Genomic DNA, 18,570 nt, shown 5'->3' with positions numbered 1-18,570 from the left:
CCACGGACTAATTAATCGTGCATGCAACTCTTTAGGGACCTCACTAACCACCCATGCACCTTCTCTAAGCATTCCACCGCTCAAGCGAGCCGTCGCCGTGAAGCCGACGTTATCTACCACCGCCGGGCTGTCTTTTCCATTGCCGCTATTACCCAGACCTCGCCATGCCGCAATCAAGTTCTAGTGAGCACCCAGGGACCTGCTAGACTCGCATGCATGCATCTTTTTGCACTAAATCGGGCTGGGACTCTACATGCACAGGTGTACTGAAGACCACCGCCGCTCGCGATGCACAGGCGTACTGAAGACCACCGCCGCTCGCGACACCACTGGCATCGATTCCGGCCACCTCCGGCGACAAGACCACCTTCAACAGGATCGCAAGGAAGTCCTCAGCATTTCTTCTTGTGGTTGTGTCGGCCGAAGAATCGCCGTTCGCCAACGGCATCGTCGTGAAGGAACGTCGGCCGGTGAACTCTGTGGCTGCTGTTGCTTTCTCCCTGTGCCTATGACAGGTGGGCTCCGCTCCATTAGCACGTACAGGATTTGATTAGAGTAAGTTTAAAACATATAAGGTTCTTTCTGTAAATATTGTTATCATATCATATATTTATTTTTATAAATATGACTGACATGTGAGTCTCCACTGACACGTAGGCGCTACCGTGGCATGCCATGTCAGCGGATGGAGCGGGTTGGTGTCCGATTGGACCTATATGACACCTAAGACAAGTTTAGGGACACAAAAATGCATTTTGAGAGTTTAGGGATCTAGATGACACATCCGCACAAGTTTAGGGACCACTGATACACTTCACTCATTAAAAATTTAGGGTGAGTATTGTCTGGTTTTTAGGTTTAGGGGGTAATTCGGTCGAGAGCGATAGTTCGGGGGGTTGTAATTCGTACTTTTTTTCCTTAATGCTTTACCATTTTTCACATGATATTTTCTGGACAAGAAAAGCATATTTTCCGTTCTCTGCAACAACTAATAATACACACAACTATATTAATCGACACTATATTTAAAACCTGACGAATGGTGTCATGCATGACCGAAAGTGGATGGCGGACGATGTGCTTCTCCTTATGTGTCTCCAAACTAAAACACGTTGACCCCAAGTAGTGAATTCGTTCCCCAAGAAGGTAACAACATGGAGTCACATTTTGTAAATCATAATGTTCCTCTGGTGATTTAGTTTTTGAACCAAATAGTTTTGATTGAAGGATGGCCGAATTTTGCGCTTTCAAGTTTCAAAACGGGACTTCACTTTCTACCTTCCCGTGGCCCACCTGAAAATTAGCATCCCCTGAATAGGAATAAGTCTACCCTGCCTCCCTCAGCTCATTCCCCAAATTGAAACGCTTCCTTCAACCGAAAACCGGGTATAACCCGTCCTCCAACTCACAAAACCGTTGAAAATCGACTCCTCGGATAGTTTGAGAGACAGTTTTGTCCCATATGTTATCTTTGACCTTGTTGACTAGCTGAGTCATCAGGTGGGACTCACTTGTCAGTCGGCCGGCTGCTGGCGCTGCGGGGCGACAGGGTGGCCTTCTCCTCCTCGTCGTCATTGTTCTCGCCCGACGCCGAGCTCCTCAGGATGCCGAACTCGAGCACCGCCAGGAAAGGAGGCGGCGTTGAGCTAGATCCCTCCTCTGTGAGTGCGCCGTGTTGAACGCCTCCGCGTTGAGCAACGATGGGGACGAAGGAGAGGAGGCGGCGGAGGGGCGCGGGAGGGAAGCTATTGTGCCACCTTCATGCCGTGCGGGGCCGCGGCAAGGCTGACCGGGACGGTTTCCACATCGCGCATGCTCTGGATGCACAAGCGGGGCGGCGGGGAGGGAGGAGAGGAGGCGGTGGCGAGGATGGTGGAGGCAAGGGCGGGGATGAGGTGGTGGCAGAGTGGCGCGAGGGGGAAGGCGGTGATGAGGCTGGAGTAGGCGAGGAAGGGGATAAGGAGGCGAAGGAGGGGCGCGAGAAGGGAGACGACGGCGGGGATGGAGGAGAGGAGGCAAGGACAGGGATGAAGTGACAGAGAAGGGGTGTGGGAGGGGAGGCGCGCGGAGACGAGGGCGAGGAGGTGAGGATGGGGATGAGGCGACGGAGGAGGGTCGCGGGAGGGAAGGCAGCGGCGAGGCTTTCTCACCTCTACTCTCTCTCTCTGCTCTCGCCGTCCTTTTGCCGTCGAGCTCATGGAGCTCTCTCCATCTCGCTTGCCGCCGAGGATAAAGAGGGAGAAGAAAGGGTAATTGGCACGTGAGACCAAAATATATTTTTATTGTTTTACTCACTGACATGTGGGTCTCATTTTGGTTTGTTTTTATTTCTATTTTAGTGCCATGTAAACACCACGTCGATGTCACATGGGAAAAAAAACCAAGTCAAACCGGGGGAGTCGATTTGCAAAGGTTTGGGAAGTTAGGCCTGGTTATGAGGTTGAGGGGGGGTGCGATTCTCGACCGGGCGCATGAGTTTAGGAACGTAGAGTAGACTTATTCCCCCTGAATATACATACACAGGGCCCACCCCGCCAAATCCGGCCCAGCCGTCGAGGCCCACCTATCAGCCACCCAATACGAGCCCCCAAGCGGCCAAGCGTAGGACTCACACTCCTACCCGACGCTCTCATTGACAAACGGGCCCCACTCTCCCCTGGCCCCACATGCAAGTGACACACCATGATACACCTAAAACTATCCACATTTCTCCCCCACCCTTAAACCCCATTCCGCAATAAACCCCTAGACTACTAGAAGCTTCTCCTCTCTCCTCCACCCCGCGCCGCCCAAACCCTAGCCCTCGCCGCCATGGCCCTCGCGCTGCGACTCCGGCGAGCCCTCGCCGCCGCCTCCACTTCCGCCTCCCCCTTCTTCCGCCCGGCCGCGTCCGCCTCCCGGTCCGCCCCCCTCGCGGCGGCGCCGCTGCCGCCGCCGCACCAGGTCTCGCGGCCGTGGCTCCCCGCCGCCGGGTTCCGGTCGTCGGCGGCGGCGTCGGCGGCGGCGCGCGGGGATGACTACGGGAGGCGCGACGTGGACGAGAAGATATCCCCCGACGAGATCCTCTTCGAGGGCTGCGACTACAACCACTGGCTCATCACCATGGAGTTCCCCGACCCCAAGCCCACCCGCGAGGAGATGATCGAGACCTACCTCCAGACCCTCGCCAAGGTCGTCGGAAGGTATAGGCAAAATCTCACCCTCCCTCTTTTCGTTTCGCTCGCGCTCCAGAAATAGGAATTGTTGGGATCGGTGTCGTCTTGTGATTGTTGGGTTGGCCTGCGGATGGTGAAATGTGGCACTGAAACTGTAAAATTGCTTTTATTTTGATTTCTTCTGTGTAGGAGTGAACCGCGCGTTGATTAGTTTCTCGATGTTAGTGTATGCGTGACACTTGTATTGTTGCAGTTCTAGTTAGATTATACTAGTAGTTTATTTGGTCAATTGTTCCATTACTACAATAATCTGTATCATCGATTTAACTGCGATGGTTTGTTCCCTCCTGATTTATGATTTTATGAATAGATCTGTTTGGCACTAATCCAAAGTTACATTTTCGGTTTTCCTTTAGTGATCTGGATGTAAATTTTATTGCTGATGAAAAATTCTTTTGTGCTTGGGATCTATTTGTAGATATAGGCAATGTCAAATATGCCTTTTTCTACTGAATTATTCTGAACTTAATATTATATAGTAGCACTACTGTGCATAATTATTATTTTCGTGTGAAAAATTCTGTTGTGCTTGGGATCCATTTTCATTTGAATTCACAGTTGCATTCAAATGATTGATTTGAATGCTAATTCCTTTCTTTCTTGTATCGAAATGGAAGAATTAGTGTACTACTAGGCTGGTGTGCTGAAAAGATTCTCCAGTCTATAGTGTCAAAATGTTTGAAATTCACTCCTGCTTGCATTTTAGTTACTTGAATGGTGATATTTTTAATACATGAGTTACCCTGCTTTTTTTATACTGCTATAAAATTTCTGTTTTCTTATGAGTTGTGTTCTCAAATAAACTTTTCGGTTCAAGGCTGAACCTATCTGTTTTGTTTTTACAATAATTGTGTTGTCCATAAAACTTCTGTTCCAAAACATGTGAAATATTTGGAAAGAGTTCTCTACTTAGGCGGGTGGAATTTGTCTATTCCCTATATATCCTTTTTTGGATATTTCCAAATGCATAAAATCGTTGAAAATTTAGAAATGTATCTTACTTGCTGGAATTGTTATACGGATTCTCTATTTCTTATATATTTCATAGTCCTGTTCTTAACTAGTTATGCAATTGTTGGTTTTTGTAATGCTCCGTTTTACTACATTTTAGTTATTGTACTCATAAATAATCAAGCCATTGCTCTTATGGTTCTTAATCTTGGCTGACATAAGAACTAAAATTCAAGAAATTGGAACACATAATTTGTGTTTTTTTTCCTGAGCTCTTTATTCTCTGTAGTTATGAAGAGGCTAAGAAGAGGATGTACGCTTTTAGTACAACAACATATGTTGGTTTTCAAGCTGTAATGACTGAGGAGATGTCAGAAAAGTTCCGTGGTGAGTGGAATTGTAGTTACATTTATGTTTTGCTTGCTACAATTCAGGATCCTAGCTTAAAAGGTACTTTTCTGCTTTGTCATCTACATCAGGATTGCCTGGAGTTGTATTCATATTACCTGATTCATATCTTTATCCAGAGACAAAGGAGTATGGAGGTTTGTTTAATTCTTTGTTTTGTATTTCCCAATTCCTTATTTTGGTTCACTAACTTCATAGGCCCCCTAATCATATTTGTGTTTGTATATTGGTTTCATCAGGAGACAAATATGAAAATGGTGTGATCACCCCAAGACCACCTCCTGTTCATTATAGCAAACCTTCAAGGACTGACAGGAACCGTAACTATCGTGGAAATTACCAGAACGGTCCTCCACAGGGAAATTACCAGAACAGTCCTCCACAGGGAAATTACCAGAACAGTCCTCCACAAGGAAATTACCACAACAGTCCTCCACCATATGGCTCACAGCAAGATGGAAGAGGCTATGCCCCACGGCAGAATTATGCAGATCGTCCAGGTTACAGTGGAACGTCTGGTGGCTACCAAAGTCAAACAACACAATACCAAGGGCATGCAAATCCAGCTGGACAAGGTCAAGGTTACTACAACTCACAAGAGCGCAGGAACTTCAACCAGGGGCAGGGAGGCGATTTCAGGCCTGGCGGCCCTTCAGCGCCTGGAACTTATGGTCAACCACCAGCACCTGGAAATTATGCGCAACCACATCCACCAACTTATCCTGGAAGCAACCAAGGAGCTCCTGGTGTAAATCCTGGTTATGGTGGAAACAACAGGCAGGGGCCTGGACCTGCATATGGAGGAGATAACTGGCAAGGGGGTTCTAATCAGTATCCTAGCCAAAGCGAAGGACAACAAGAGAGCTGGCGGGTAAGAAAGCATTTGGTATATGATTATTTACTGGTAAAATTATTATTTTGAAGAGACAATTTAGTTTACACCTATTGGTATTTGTGCATCATGAATCAATTGGCAAGCCACCGCCTAATAATTGATAGCAACCCATTACAGTCTTGCTTAATGAAGTTTTAGAAAGGGAAATTCATTTCAATAGAGCTTGTTTGGGTGTGTCATAATCTGTACACGCCCAACTGAGCCTGTAGGTGAAAAAAAATGTAGACTAATCAACCCAGCGTGTACTTTGAAAGCTTTCAGGTGCTATTTCAACATTAAAAGATATACATAAAAATATATACAAAATTAATGACCCAAGTTGTGTCCAGTTTCTGTGCAGAAATTGGTATCACCAGCGCTTGTACATCAGTCATACAACTATGACACATCATGTTTTGTCTGAGGGTTCTTTTGCCTTTACGCAGTGCATTATTGACACTTCTTGTGGTGTGTTTGCAGGGAAGGCAATAAGGGCTTTAACATGTGTTCCAGTCACGGACGAGAGGGCATAATTATGCTGCTTGAAATGTAGAAACTCCCACCTGTACAATAAACGACTGCGCTGCTTTACTATTTCTTGCTGCTTGCATTCATGTTCTGAAGAATGAGCTAAGCCTAGTACCAACAGTCTAAATGGATGCAGACATTAATTTTGTTGTTCTTAGCCATATTGTCATTTACATCACAAGGGCTCTTCATTTTTAATGATTGGCATGCGTGTCTATCACTAATTGAATCGTGGCATCGGCCTACAGTTGCTAGTTCCCAGAAGTTGAATCTTATCACAGATGGAATGAACAATATATTGAAGGTTAGCTTTATATAACCTGTGAAGTTTCTCAATTTTTAATTTTGATGAACCCCTTCATTGTCGTTTAAATGATGAGATCATTCGCATAGTATTGCAAAAGGAGCATCATGCTCCATCAGGACCTTATGCTTCACTAGCTATACTGCACAAATGTTTACCATCTTCCGATGCATTTGAGATTCTGAACTCTTGACTAGTTGGATGCTATTGACATTCGCTCAAAGATTTCCCCTTTCTGGAGGCTATACAAATATGCTTGTATCAATCTTATTATTGGGCATCTCGATCGATCTTATCATTGGGCATCTCAATCCATTTAGATAGATTCAAGTTGCATTGAGCATGAGAAGATTTCAAAAGATTTGGAGAGCTAGGTCAACTATAAGGCTGTATGGAACAAAAGTCCAGCTTTCGGTTAATTGCGACTTGCAGATGCATTTCTGTAGAATATGTTCCCTTCGAACGGAACAATGTTGCCATAAAGAACATAAAAAGGGCAGCAGATTGTACATGCGAATCGGTTAACAGCTGCTGGTTTTGCTTACTAAATTGTGGTCTTAAAGGTAAAACCTATAATCATCCTGTGCTTATTCAATCAGCCAATTAGTGGCTGTGGTTGGCTCAACTTTACCCCCAGATTATAATCCACCTTGGTAAACACTGAACTGGTTTGACTGAAGGTACATATTTGCAATGCAATATTGAACTTGAAAGAAATATCTTTTGTGTTGACAGTCAACTTGAGCATTAGCTATATTTAGGCCAAGTCTAGGTACGGACAAAGCCTTCTTGCAAACACCAATGTTCAAACAATGGTCTGACCGAGAGGATCCCATTACTGTCTAACCAGAGGTCATTAAACGATCTGACCGGAAGACTCTACTCCGACTGCAATTTGGATCAACTTACGTCTCCTTGCTTAGAGGTTTCTCGAGTCTTAATACACCCTTAAATCTAACTGAACATGAAGAATAACTTATAAACGAAAGATCACTACTATAAATGTAAAGGGCGAAGACGAATTGAAACAACCAACAATCAATCGACTATCTTTTTTTCTTGTCCATATCTATTTGCCTTTAATTTTCTAATTGCTCGTTGTCTCTCATCCTAACATTAGACGACGTCCCAAGTGGTCTACTAAGTCTAGTACAAACCGAAGCGTGTACGCTTTCTATCAATAATTTGATATGTACTACCTCCGTTTCACAATATAAGACTTTTTAGCATTACCCACATTCATATAGATGGTAATGAATCTAGACACATACAAAAACATATACATTGATCAATGTATGAATCTATGTTAGACAAAAAGTCCTACAATATGGAACGGAGGGAATATTTGTTTACACCCAAATTTGACACCTATAAACGAAATGTGGGAAAATTGCGAAAGTTTGGAAAGCACCGGGTTTCCTTCATAGGGCCTGTCAAAGCGCAGGTATGTGGCCAGTCTAATCGGCTAGTAGGGTCGGTCTACAGGGCCTGTCAGACCGCAGGTATGTGGCCAGTCTAATCGGCTATTAGGGTCGGTCTGACCGCAAACATGTGGACGGTCAGACCGTCAGAGTCCGGGTCTGAAGCGAATTTCATCGGGTTTCGGGTTTCCTTGCTCGGAAAGTTATGTTTCAGGTTTCCATTGGTTTCTACTCCGAGTTGGACGTGGAGGAGAACATGTAGGAGGCAAGACTAACTCCTACATAAGAGACAAGGTTGGTTCAATTGAGAACAACAATCTACTTTCAACACAATTAGCCAATTGAATCACATTTTCAATATTGCATCTACTTTTCGCATAATTCTAGCCTAGTTTCGTCCATCTTTATCGGTTTGCGCCGTAAACCATCCGCTATAGCTGCCGTAAACCGTCCGCTATCGCTACGAGAGTGTGATATCCCTTTGTAAGTTTGTCCCGTAAACCTTCCGTTCGCCCACGTGATGGGTAGTTTGCAAAACCCATCTTGATTTGGCTGTTTGGCTAGATCAGGGTGGTTGGCGACTTTATATCACCGCAAAGCGTTTAAGTGTCCCGGTCGTTACTGTCTTCTTGGCAAAAAAGTTGCCAACAGTATTGTTGAACTTGAAACTTGTAGTATCATTCACGAGACCTAGAGAGACACGAAAGAGCATATAAATTTGAGAACTAAAACATGTCAACAATGTATATCAAGTGATTTCTCATGTATATCAAATTTGAGAGCTAAAGTCGTCGTATTCTTGCTTTTTTTATTCTTCAAAATGCTTTCTCATGCCTTTTCTGAAATTCTTTCTCATCCCCACCACCACCACCACTATTGATCTGCAATCAGGTGCAGATCATGCATCATGCAAGTTATTCCTATTCCAACAGAATAACGGCAGGGTGATGATACCCTCTAACTGAAATGTGACAGACCATCCGCTATGCTGACTCCTCTCCCTGTCCACATTATAAATAGCAGGTGCAAGCTTGCAGTGATGACACACAATTCACACACCAGAGAGAGAGAGAGAGAGAGAGAGAGAGATCTGAAGAATTGATAAGAGTAAAGAGTGAAAAAGAAGAGGGGAGCCTTACATGGAGATGGAGAGGCTACTCCCTTTGGTAGCCAAGAATGACTTGCCTATGTGTTTTGCCTTGTGTTGGCTCATCCATCCATCTATCAGCCGTTGCAGATTTGCAGTGGCAGATTAAAGGGTTTCAGAAAGAAATTCTTGTGATGGATGTGCAATGTGGCTGCATGGGCCGGTCTTCTTGGCTAGCCAGAGTGGCTCTCATCCACCATGCCAGGCCACTCCTCTTCTGAATTTTCAGCCTTTTTGCTCTCTCTCTCTCTCTCTCAATGCAAAGGGAATTTGGTAATGTTCATCCTGATCTCTCACGATCTTACTTTTCCTCTCTGTTCAATTCTTGCCTATGTTGGTATAGGATGTTACTGTTTTGGTTGGTGCAAATCTTGATTCAGAATCATTCTGCTGCACTAATTAGAAAGCCAAGGAATTGTTCTCATTTCAGAGATCGATCAGGGTAAAGAGCATATGCAGGAGCAAACTACTATCAACTGAAATCTCTGAACTTGCTCTTCCCTTTTCCTCCCATTACAATTTCCCGTACGCAATTGGACCAAACTAAGAATCAATGCCATTAATCTATAGCTAAGGCTGATTCTGTAAATTAAAGCAGATGAAATTCTCCAATTAATCCCATTTTAGATTTTACCGTATGTTACTGCTGATGCATGCTGTCTGTAGGAGAAGAAGCATTAGTACGGACACGACGAGTTGGCGACGGCGTGTGTGTTGAGGCTGCGGCACGTGGATGTGTAGCTGCACGCGGCCGCGCTCTGGCGTACGTACGTGCCGCATGCATTCGCCGGCCGCTTGCACGTTGCACGGCCGATCTCACAGATCATGTAAGAGTTAATAGTACAGCCAAATACCAGCTCTAAATAATTTATAGTTAATTTAATAGCTAATTTATATATTACTATAATATTAATACATGGTCCCACCTAACATACATATTGCGTCTTAGAGTTCGTGCTATAGCTGTCTACAGATCTATAGTCCACTGCTTTTCTCTCGTATTTTTTCTCTTTAAAATATGTTTATAGCTGGCTAATACTCCCTCCATTCTAAAATATAAGACACAACCACCCTTAATCCAAAGATGAAGAAATAATTATTATCATCTTGTAGTTTGGATCATCCTAATAAATACTAATACATGCATCAAATAGAATTAGATAACATGAGAGTGGATGATTTAAAAAAATAATAATTTAATGAAGAAGATGTCATAGTTAATTGCATGCTTGCATATATGCCTTATATTATGGAACATTTTAAAAAAGTGGTGTGCCTTATATTATGGAATAGAGGGAGTAATACCTGCTCTAATTAATGATTCTTCTTTTTTATCCTGACAAGTGGGGCTGCCGGGCTGGTATACATATGTGTCATCTTTAAAGTAAGTGATTAACGTTTACGTGATGGTTAATTAATTAATTAGACTGCGGTCGAGATTGGAGTTTGAACGATGTATATATGTCTGATGGGATAGATACAGGAGTATATTATATATGTCTGATGAGATATACACCATGGTGCCCGGGCACCATAATATCAAATGTACAAAATCACTCAAATTTTTCAAAATTTTCAAATTGTGAGTATATACCTAGTTATAATAATTCGATTCATATCTATACCTATCAACAAAACAACTCAAATTTAACTTTATTTCACAATCCATGATTACATACCTAACTAATTATAATTATATGTATGGATGCTACATACCTACAATCAAAATCTAACAAAAACAAGTTCAAATTCAGTTCAAACTTGCTTTGAACTAGTTAGTAAAGTAGTTAATGTTAATACCTAAGTAACTGAAAAAGTTTCATACTCATTTGAATTGGGTATATACTCAATTTCAACAATGGTGCCCGGGCACCATGGAGCACCAAACAAATTTACTATATATATATATATATATATATATATATATATATATATATATATATATATATATATATATATATTATATACTCCATCCGTCTTAAAATTTAAGCAAATTTAGACTTTGACCCAGTTTTCGAGATGCTATTTTAAACGATATATATATACAAGTAAAACAATATCTATTAAAGTAAGATGTTTTAAATAAATATAGTTGCATATTATAGTAGTCTGTTTAATGATAAATTTAGTAACATCAATTTTATATTATTGATCATTTTTATTTTTTTGTTATTAATAGTTAAAGTTAAAAATGTTTGACTTGACACTATGTTAAAAATGCTTATATTTTAGAAATGGGAGAGTATATATGTTTTTAGGAAAAAGTTTACTCTTTTATGAATGAATAAAGAATCGTTGTGGTGAAACCTTTCCTTTCGAATTGAAGTCATATGTGCTTTTAGTGACGATTAATTTTTTAAGCAGTAAACGATGTACTCATTGATAACTAGCAGTTCTCTTGTATTGTAGTGGCTTCATCAGTCTCGAGATATATCTGCTCAGTCCAGTCTTAGTGGTGTTTGTAAATATAGGGTATTCGTGTATACGTTTATAAGGATAATTGTACACAGGTATATATGAGCGTCTATATTTATCCCTTAATTTTAGTCTATCTACTTTAGCATTAGGAGAAAGTTTTGCACCACCCACCCGATCGATAACCAAATATCAGACACCATACTTCTACCCGCTACTGATTTTATTTTTCAATATGCACATGTACTTTGCTGGCTCTATCTTTCCCTCTCGGTAGTAGTGATGATCCTTTTTTCTCTTTATTTTCATAGTATGATGAGAATATTGCGTGTAACATGGAGGAGCCTCTATTATCAACCCTTAAATGATTTTTTCTTTTAAAATATTTAACCTATTACATAGTTGTATCTGTTATAAATAAATATTTTTAACAAAATATTACATAACTATATTCCAATAAGAAATATATATGCTTCTACAATTGAAATTTGATGTTTCATGTATAAGAAGCGAATGTTTCAATTAGAATTCGACTCAATTGCACTTGTTTTTTTTTTCTCGTTGTTGCGATTGAATGTTAATACGGTGGTTATCAATGTTGCAATCAATATTTTTAAAATGTTTTATCTCTGAAACATTTCACCAAGTGAGTCGATGCCTATTTTTTAAAGATAAATAGGGTGCCTGAACTTACAAAAGTTGTTTTTCCAAAATGCTGCTTACATGTGACAATATAGCAATAAAGTAAAACTTTATATGGGACCCACATATTGTCCCTCTCTTCTGTTCTTCCTCCGCTCTCTCCCTCTTTCCCCCTTCCCCTGATGTGTTGTTGTATCTGATGCCAATGCTTTCTTCTTGCATCGCGGATTACTTGATTTGGAACAAATTATTTGTAAGACTCCCTTTTAATAAAGGATAAATTATTTTTTGTAGAATTTAAATCCTATAGGATTTTTTTTCTAAATAGTTATTTGGAACAAAGATTGGTCACTATTTTTGAAGTAAAGGATTGGTTACTATTGAATTAAAAAACAAATCTATGGAATGCCTCAACCTATCAAGTTTGGGAGGAAATTTTTCATGAGGTCAAACCTCGTGAAAAGTTTCCCTAGACTATTTCTTAATTTCTCCTCCAATTCTTATATTTTTCTTAAAGGCGTTCCAATAACTTTTCCGTGTTTTGTTATTCTCTATTTTGTACTTGTGTTTCTACCAAATTTATGATTTTTTCTACTGATGTGTTTTCTCAATCCTACGCTTCAAAGTGGCCCTAGAAGCTGTCATTATACAATATTGTCTATAACATCATCTTAGTTATACACTGTAAGAAGCTAAAATTAGGAGTAAATTTGGTCTGCGTTTTTTGCTACCATACAATTCTATATTTTTAGTGGTCTCTAATTTTGGCACCACATATATGAGCTAGAGCCACTGTTTGTCTATATGTGTTATATCAACTGCAAAATTGTATCAGAAAGAACTGCAAGTTTGTACTTTTGGACCGAGTTAAAAGTTCAATTGTTTATTAGATAGGTGATATGATCATATGATAACAATTACAGTTACTTGAACACCACTCTTAATTAACATAATAGACTTGACACTACTTCCTTTCTGGCTTATCCAAGATGAGAGAGAGAGAGAGATATCTGAAGAGTGAAGAGAAGAGGGGAGCCTTACATGGAGATTGAGAGGCTACTCCCTTTGGTAGCCAAGAATGACTTGCCTACGCTTTTGCCCTCTGTTGGCTCATCCATCCGTCTATCTATCTGCCATGGCAGATGGCAGATTAAGGGTTTCTGAAAGAAATTCTTGTGATAGGATGTGCAATGAGGCTGCATGGGCCGGTCTTCTTGGCTAGCCAGAGTGGCTCTCATCCACCATGCTAGGCCACCCCTCTTCAGAATTTTTCAGCTTATTTTGCATTCTCTCTGCAAATGAAATTTGGTAATGTACTAATGTTCATCATGACCTCTCAAATTTCCTCTCTTTTATTGTTTATATTGGTAAGGAACATTATTATTTCTGTTCATTTGGTGCAATTTTGGACTCGGATGATCATCATTATGGTAATGATTCGAAAGCAAGCATGGTCGTTCTCAGTTGAGAAAACAAGGAAGATACGCAATTAAGTACCATAGTATCAACTGGAATCTGAGAACTCTCTCTTCTTCTTCTCCCCCATTACCATTTCTTCTCGCAAATTGGAGCAAAGAGCACCATCCCAGATGCAAAGTAGATTGGGCTTGCAAAAAGTGATGTACTTCCTCCGTCTTAAAATAACTTAAGCTAGTTAAGATGGATGTAACCCATCCTAGTACAATAAATCTTTTAGGATGGAGAGAGTATGCATCAGATGCTGGTTCTGTAAAGCAGGAAGAATAATTAGATTTTGAGTTGGAATAGATATAGGATAGAGTTAGAGTCCAAGCTCTCTCTTAAATAGATAAGGAGGCACCACAATGTAACTATGACAACTTTAATGTAGTGTAGACACCTAGGAAGATGATGGTGGCGAGGCCATGGACTCATAGCAGCTAGGTGCTATGTTGATTGGGGAGAAGCGCTCATAATTAGAGCCTCGGAGATGTAGGCTCTACTGAATTTCATTAACGAATATTGTGTGCTCCTATATCGTCATCTATATCTTGAATGATCAATGACTAAAGCGATCGAGAAGGTTCATCGTCGTTCCTCTATATCAACTAACTTCTATAACATTTTACAGGCATACTGCTGCTGTCTGAATAACATTTAGCCGGTGCAGTTTTGTCAGTTATCACAAAATCCAAGGATTTGCCTCTGCGAACTGCACGGGCACGGACACGAGATTCTGGTGATGGCGTGTGAGGCGGCGGTGGTCACACGTGGTGATGCAGCTGCACACGGCTGACGCCTGACGTGCCGCATGCATGGGGTGAACGGAGTTGCTTTATCCGTTTCATGTTATAACTGTTGTTTTACTTGTTCTTTTGTTAGTCAAACTATAATAATCTATCTATTTACTCTACCATATAATAATTCATCAACTCACTATTACACCTACATTATTCATTCATCAAATCCAATGATCCATAATCATCAACTGTATAACCCAATGGCCGATATGATTCCACGTTCCTCCCCATGCCCAACGGGCACACACCTCCTCCTACCATTGCAAGCCCTAGCCTCTTCCTCTCTCTTAAGCGCTGCACCTCACCCGACGCCGGCCACCCCCTACCTCTCCATCGGCACCATACCACTCCATTCTCTGCTACGACTTCTCCCTTCGCCATCGTCGACCCAATGCATCCCCACTCTTCGCACAACATCCTCCATCGCCTCCATCTCGCCACGCCACCACCACCGCGCCCCCATTGCTGCTGCTCCCGTCTCTCCATCCACGCCTACCGCCGGCCGGAATCCAATTATCTGCTCCGTCCTCCACCTTCGCCCGGCACGCCACCCATCCCCCATCCGTGCCGCTTGCCATCAGCCCCGACGCCTTTGCGGAGACCCGGCACTATGAGCCTCCTCATTTGCCTTCCTCCAGTCACGCCATCGTGCTCTCGGCCACCGGCCCACACTTCTGGGCCACCATATTTTTTTAGATAATGGAATGAAACATTCCGGTCTTTGCTCAAGAGCTACAGCCAATTATTACAAGGTTCACACAAAAGCAAACTAATAAAAACCAAGCAAGATAAAGACCCCACGACTACTGAATTCTATTGGTGAATTTCCACCCGAAGTTGGCAAAGAGCTGCATGATCGTCGACTCAAGTTTACGACACACATCCTTTATTAGCTTAATATGATCATCATGCCTTTGTAGTGGAGCTCATTCCCGGAGCCAATATATTGCCCTGAAAAGAATCGGCAAATAAGATTTTGAAGGTGATTTATCAAAAACCATTTCATTTCTACTAAGCTAGAGAACCCAACATGACAATCCAGGAATACGTTCCAATAAGAATACGTTCCTTGATCTTTTCATTAACACCCACAAGCCAATTCCCAAACATATGAGATATACTACGTGGAGGGTATAATCCAAACGCGAATTGTATAGATCTCCAAAGAAATCTGGCAAAATGAAAATCCAGGAAAAGATGGTATATCGTTTCATTTTTCATACAAAAACATCTCAAACTACCATTCCAATTCCTCCTAGCCAAGATGAATTACCTAACCACTTATCCTCCTAGAATCTAACTTGTTCACCATTGTTAATAAACCAGGAACCCATATTTAGAAAATAATTTTTAACTTTCATCAATCCTGACCAAAAATGGGAATCCCTTTGTTTCCTCTCAACGTGAGTTATAGATTTAGTACCAAGATATTTCCTTTTCAAAAGATCCTGCCACACACCTTGTTCATTTATTAATTTAATTAGCCACTTACTTAGTAAACACTGGTTTTTGATTTCTATATTATGAACACCAAGTCCCCCTTGATCTTTAGGCTGACAAATAATATCCCATCTTATCAATCTATATTTCTTTTTATGTTCATCATCTTGCCAAAAGAAACGGGATCTATAATAATCAATTCTTTGAAAAACCCCTTTAGGAATCTCAAAAAATGAAATCATAAACATAACTAAACTTGATAACATAGAGTTAATCAAAACCAATCTCCCACCTACAGACATATGCTTACCTTTCCAACTACTAAGTTTTCTTCTCAATTCTTTGTTCAATTGTTAACTAATCTTTATTACTAAGCTTTCTAAAATACATAGGAATGCCAAGATATCTAACAGGAAAATCTCCTAGTTTGCACCCAAAAAAATTTGAATATTGCTCATGACATTCCTTTGCTTGGCCAAAGCAAAATAATTCACTCTTGTGAAAATTTATCTTCAGGCCAGATAATTTTTCAAAAGAAATTAAAATCAATTTCATATTTTTAGCTTTCTGTAAATCATGCTCTAAAAAAATGATAGTATCATCAGCATATTGTAAGGGGAAACGATAACTCGCGCGTACGTGTTGCCGGCGCGCACCCCGGCCCACTAAGGCCCATGCACACACGCGCTTATGTTCCTCTCTTTTTTTTTTCTTTTTTTAGCCACCGTTTCTTCTTTTTTTCGCTGTTTGTTATTCCTGCCGTACGGATAGATTAGTTCCCTATTTTTACTAGTTATTAGTTTACTAGTAATTTTTAAATCTTAACTTTAAAATTTTCAAATCTCGAGTTGAAAGTTTTCAAATCTTGAGTTGAAAGTTTTCAAATCTCAAGTTGAAAGTTTTCAAAACTTTCAAATCTGGACTTGAAAGTTTTTGAATCTGAGTTGAAAGTTTTCAAATCTCAAGTTGAAAGTTTTCAAATCCGAGTGGAAAGTTTTTAAAATTTGACTTTAAAATTTAAATCTTAAATCAAAAGTTTTCAAATTTGCCTTAAAATTTTTCAATCTATTAGTAAAAAAATCTCCCGAAAATTTTTTCCCTAATTACTCGTCATTAGTGTTAAGTGGGTGTTAACTAATACTATAGATTAGTTAGGGGAGGTAATACTACTCTATAGAGTAGTTAGGGAGGTGCTCGCTGCTGGCGCGCACACGCCAGCTAGCAGCCCCCTATTGTAAGATAGATAAAACATCATCAACCAGATGTGGGACCACTCCAGAAATTTGACCATCATCTTTTGCTCTCTTTATTAATATAGCTAACATATCAACAACTATATTAAAAAGAATTGGAGATAACGGGTCCCCTTGCCTTAAACTCTTGTATGTTTGAAATTTTGATCTCGGTTGGTCATTCACTTTAATGCCAACATGTCCACCTTGGATAAAAGACGCAATCCAATCACACCATTTTTGTGAGAAACCCTTCATTCTCAAAATTTGTTGAACAAATGACCATTTTACTTTATCATAGGCTTTCTCAAAATCAATCTTAAAAAACACACCACTCTTTTTTTTCGGTGCAATTCATGTATCGTTTCATGAAGAATAACAACACCCTCCATAATATTCCTCCTAGGTATAAAAGCCGTCTATGTGGGACTAATAACCTTCTGAGCCACTCCAGAAATTCTATTTGTAGCAACTTTAGTAAAATTTTTGAAACTGACATTAAGTAAACAAATAGGCCTATATTGTTGAATTTTCAAAGCCTCTTTGCACATGAGCAGTAAAATAATAGTACCAAAATTAATAGAGTAAAGAGGTTAATCTCCTAGTTTGCACCCAAAAATGCATAGGAATGCCAAGATGTCTAACAGGAAAATATCCTAGTTTGCACCCAAAAATATTTGAATATTGCTCGTGACCAAAGTTCAGAGACTAAAGAGGTAAATTACAACTATGAAAATCATTAAATAAATCAACCAAATTGGGCTTAATAGCATTTCAGAAAACCTGATAAAACTCAGCTGGGAATCCATCTGGACCCGAAGCTTTATTATGTTCCATTTGAAAAGTCGCATCTTTAATTTCCTCCTCAGAAAAATCTTGTACTAAAGCATTATTTTCTAATTGAGAAACCTGTGAAATATCACTTATTTGGCTTTCATCTAACGTTAAGGAAGAAGCTTCAGGAAGGGCCAAAAGACCTTTATACTAAGTGGTGATATGCACCTTTAAATTTGCATCACCATTAATTTCCCGATCACCATTAATTTTCCTATGCTTACCATTTGCTACCAAATGAAAATATTTAGTATTCAAGTTCCCTTTCAAAATATCTTTAGTCTTAGCTCGTTGATACTATTTAATTTTCTCTTCCCTTAGCAAACAAGATACCCAATCCCTCAAATAAAGTCTAGAATCAAGGTCCTCTTGAGTTAACAGAGTTGATTATCAAGAAAATCAAATTATTCTAACAAGACCTTCTCTTTCTTATAAATGTCACTAGTCTTTTTGGTCCTCTTAAAAATTGTCTACGAATTTTAGCCTACCAACGCTCTGAAGTAGTATTATCATTAACAACATTTAACCAAATTTCCTTAACCATATCCACAAAACCATCTCTTAAAAGACAATCTAACTCAAACTTAAAATTTTGATGGCTATTGGAAGTAGATGAAAAATTTGTATTTAAGAGGAAAGGAGTATAGTTAGAGATATATCTATTGAGAGCAAACACCGTGTACAACAGAAATATTTATTAGATAAGTATGGATAAACTTTAGATAATCTTTGACTAATAGCTTGATTTAGAAACAATAATAAGTCTTATTCTAAGCTATTGATTGGTATTTAGGAAAGAAGATCATGCTATATTCAAATTCCCATAAAGATTTCTATTACTTTCTAATCCTTTAAAGTGAACTTAAGATTTTTTTTACCAACTCAAAATGAGGCAACAACA

At 40.2% G+C, this 18,570-nt stretch overlaps 1 protein-coding gene across 2 annotated transcripts; it reads left to right on the top strand.

Moving 5' to 3' along the window:
* The first annotated feature begins 2,737 nt into the window (after positions 1–2,737).
* LOC127755893 (DAG protein, chloroplastic) lies at positions 2,738–6,295 on the top strand. 2 transcript variants are annotated; one of them, XM_052281504.1, is made up of 6 exons: positions 2,740–3,182; positions 4,456–4,553; positions 4,646–4,711; positions 4,814–5,074; positions 5,156–5,445; positions 5,929–6,295. In XM_052281504.1, the coding sequence occupies exons 1-6, from the start codon at positions 2,812–2,814 to the stop codon at positions 5,938–5,940; spliced, it is 1,098 nt and encodes a 365-aa protein (XP_052137464.1). In that variant the 5' UTR covers positions 2,740–2,811; the 3' UTR covers positions 5,941–6,295. The 2 variants fall into 2 exon arrangements, with proteins under 2 accessions (XP_052137463.1, XP_052137464.1); XM_052281503.1 differs by having other exon boundaries at positions 2,738–3,182; positions 4,814–5,445.
* Positions 6,296–18,570: the final 12,275 nt, after the last annotated feature.

Source organism: Oryza glaberrima, chromosome 11 (assembly GCF_000147395.1).
Source record: "Oryza glaberrima chromosome 11, OglaRS2, whole genome shotgun sequence".
Taxonomy (NCBI): Eukaryota; Viridiplantae; Streptophyta; class Magnoliopsida; order Poales; family Poaceae; genus Oryza; species Oryza glaberrima.
The sequence above is the reverse complement of the archived record's forward strand: the minus strand, read 5'-3'. Positions and strand labels throughout refer to the sequence as shown.

Bases quoted from the DNA above. Each gene is read 5' to 3' on its own strand.
- LOC127755893 (XM_052281503.1), top strand. From the start codon at position 2,812: ATGGCCCTCGCGCTGCGACTCCGGCGAGCCCTCGCCGCCGCCTCCACT. The intron at 3,183-4,455 runs GTATAGGCAAAA...TATTCTCTGTAG, and splicing joins CTCGCCAAGGTCGTCGGAAG to TTATGAAGAGGCTAAGAAGA. The intron at 4,712-4,813 runs GTTTGTTTAATT...TGGTTTCATCAG, and splicing joins AGAGACAAAGGAGTATGGAG to GAGACAAATATGAAAATGGT.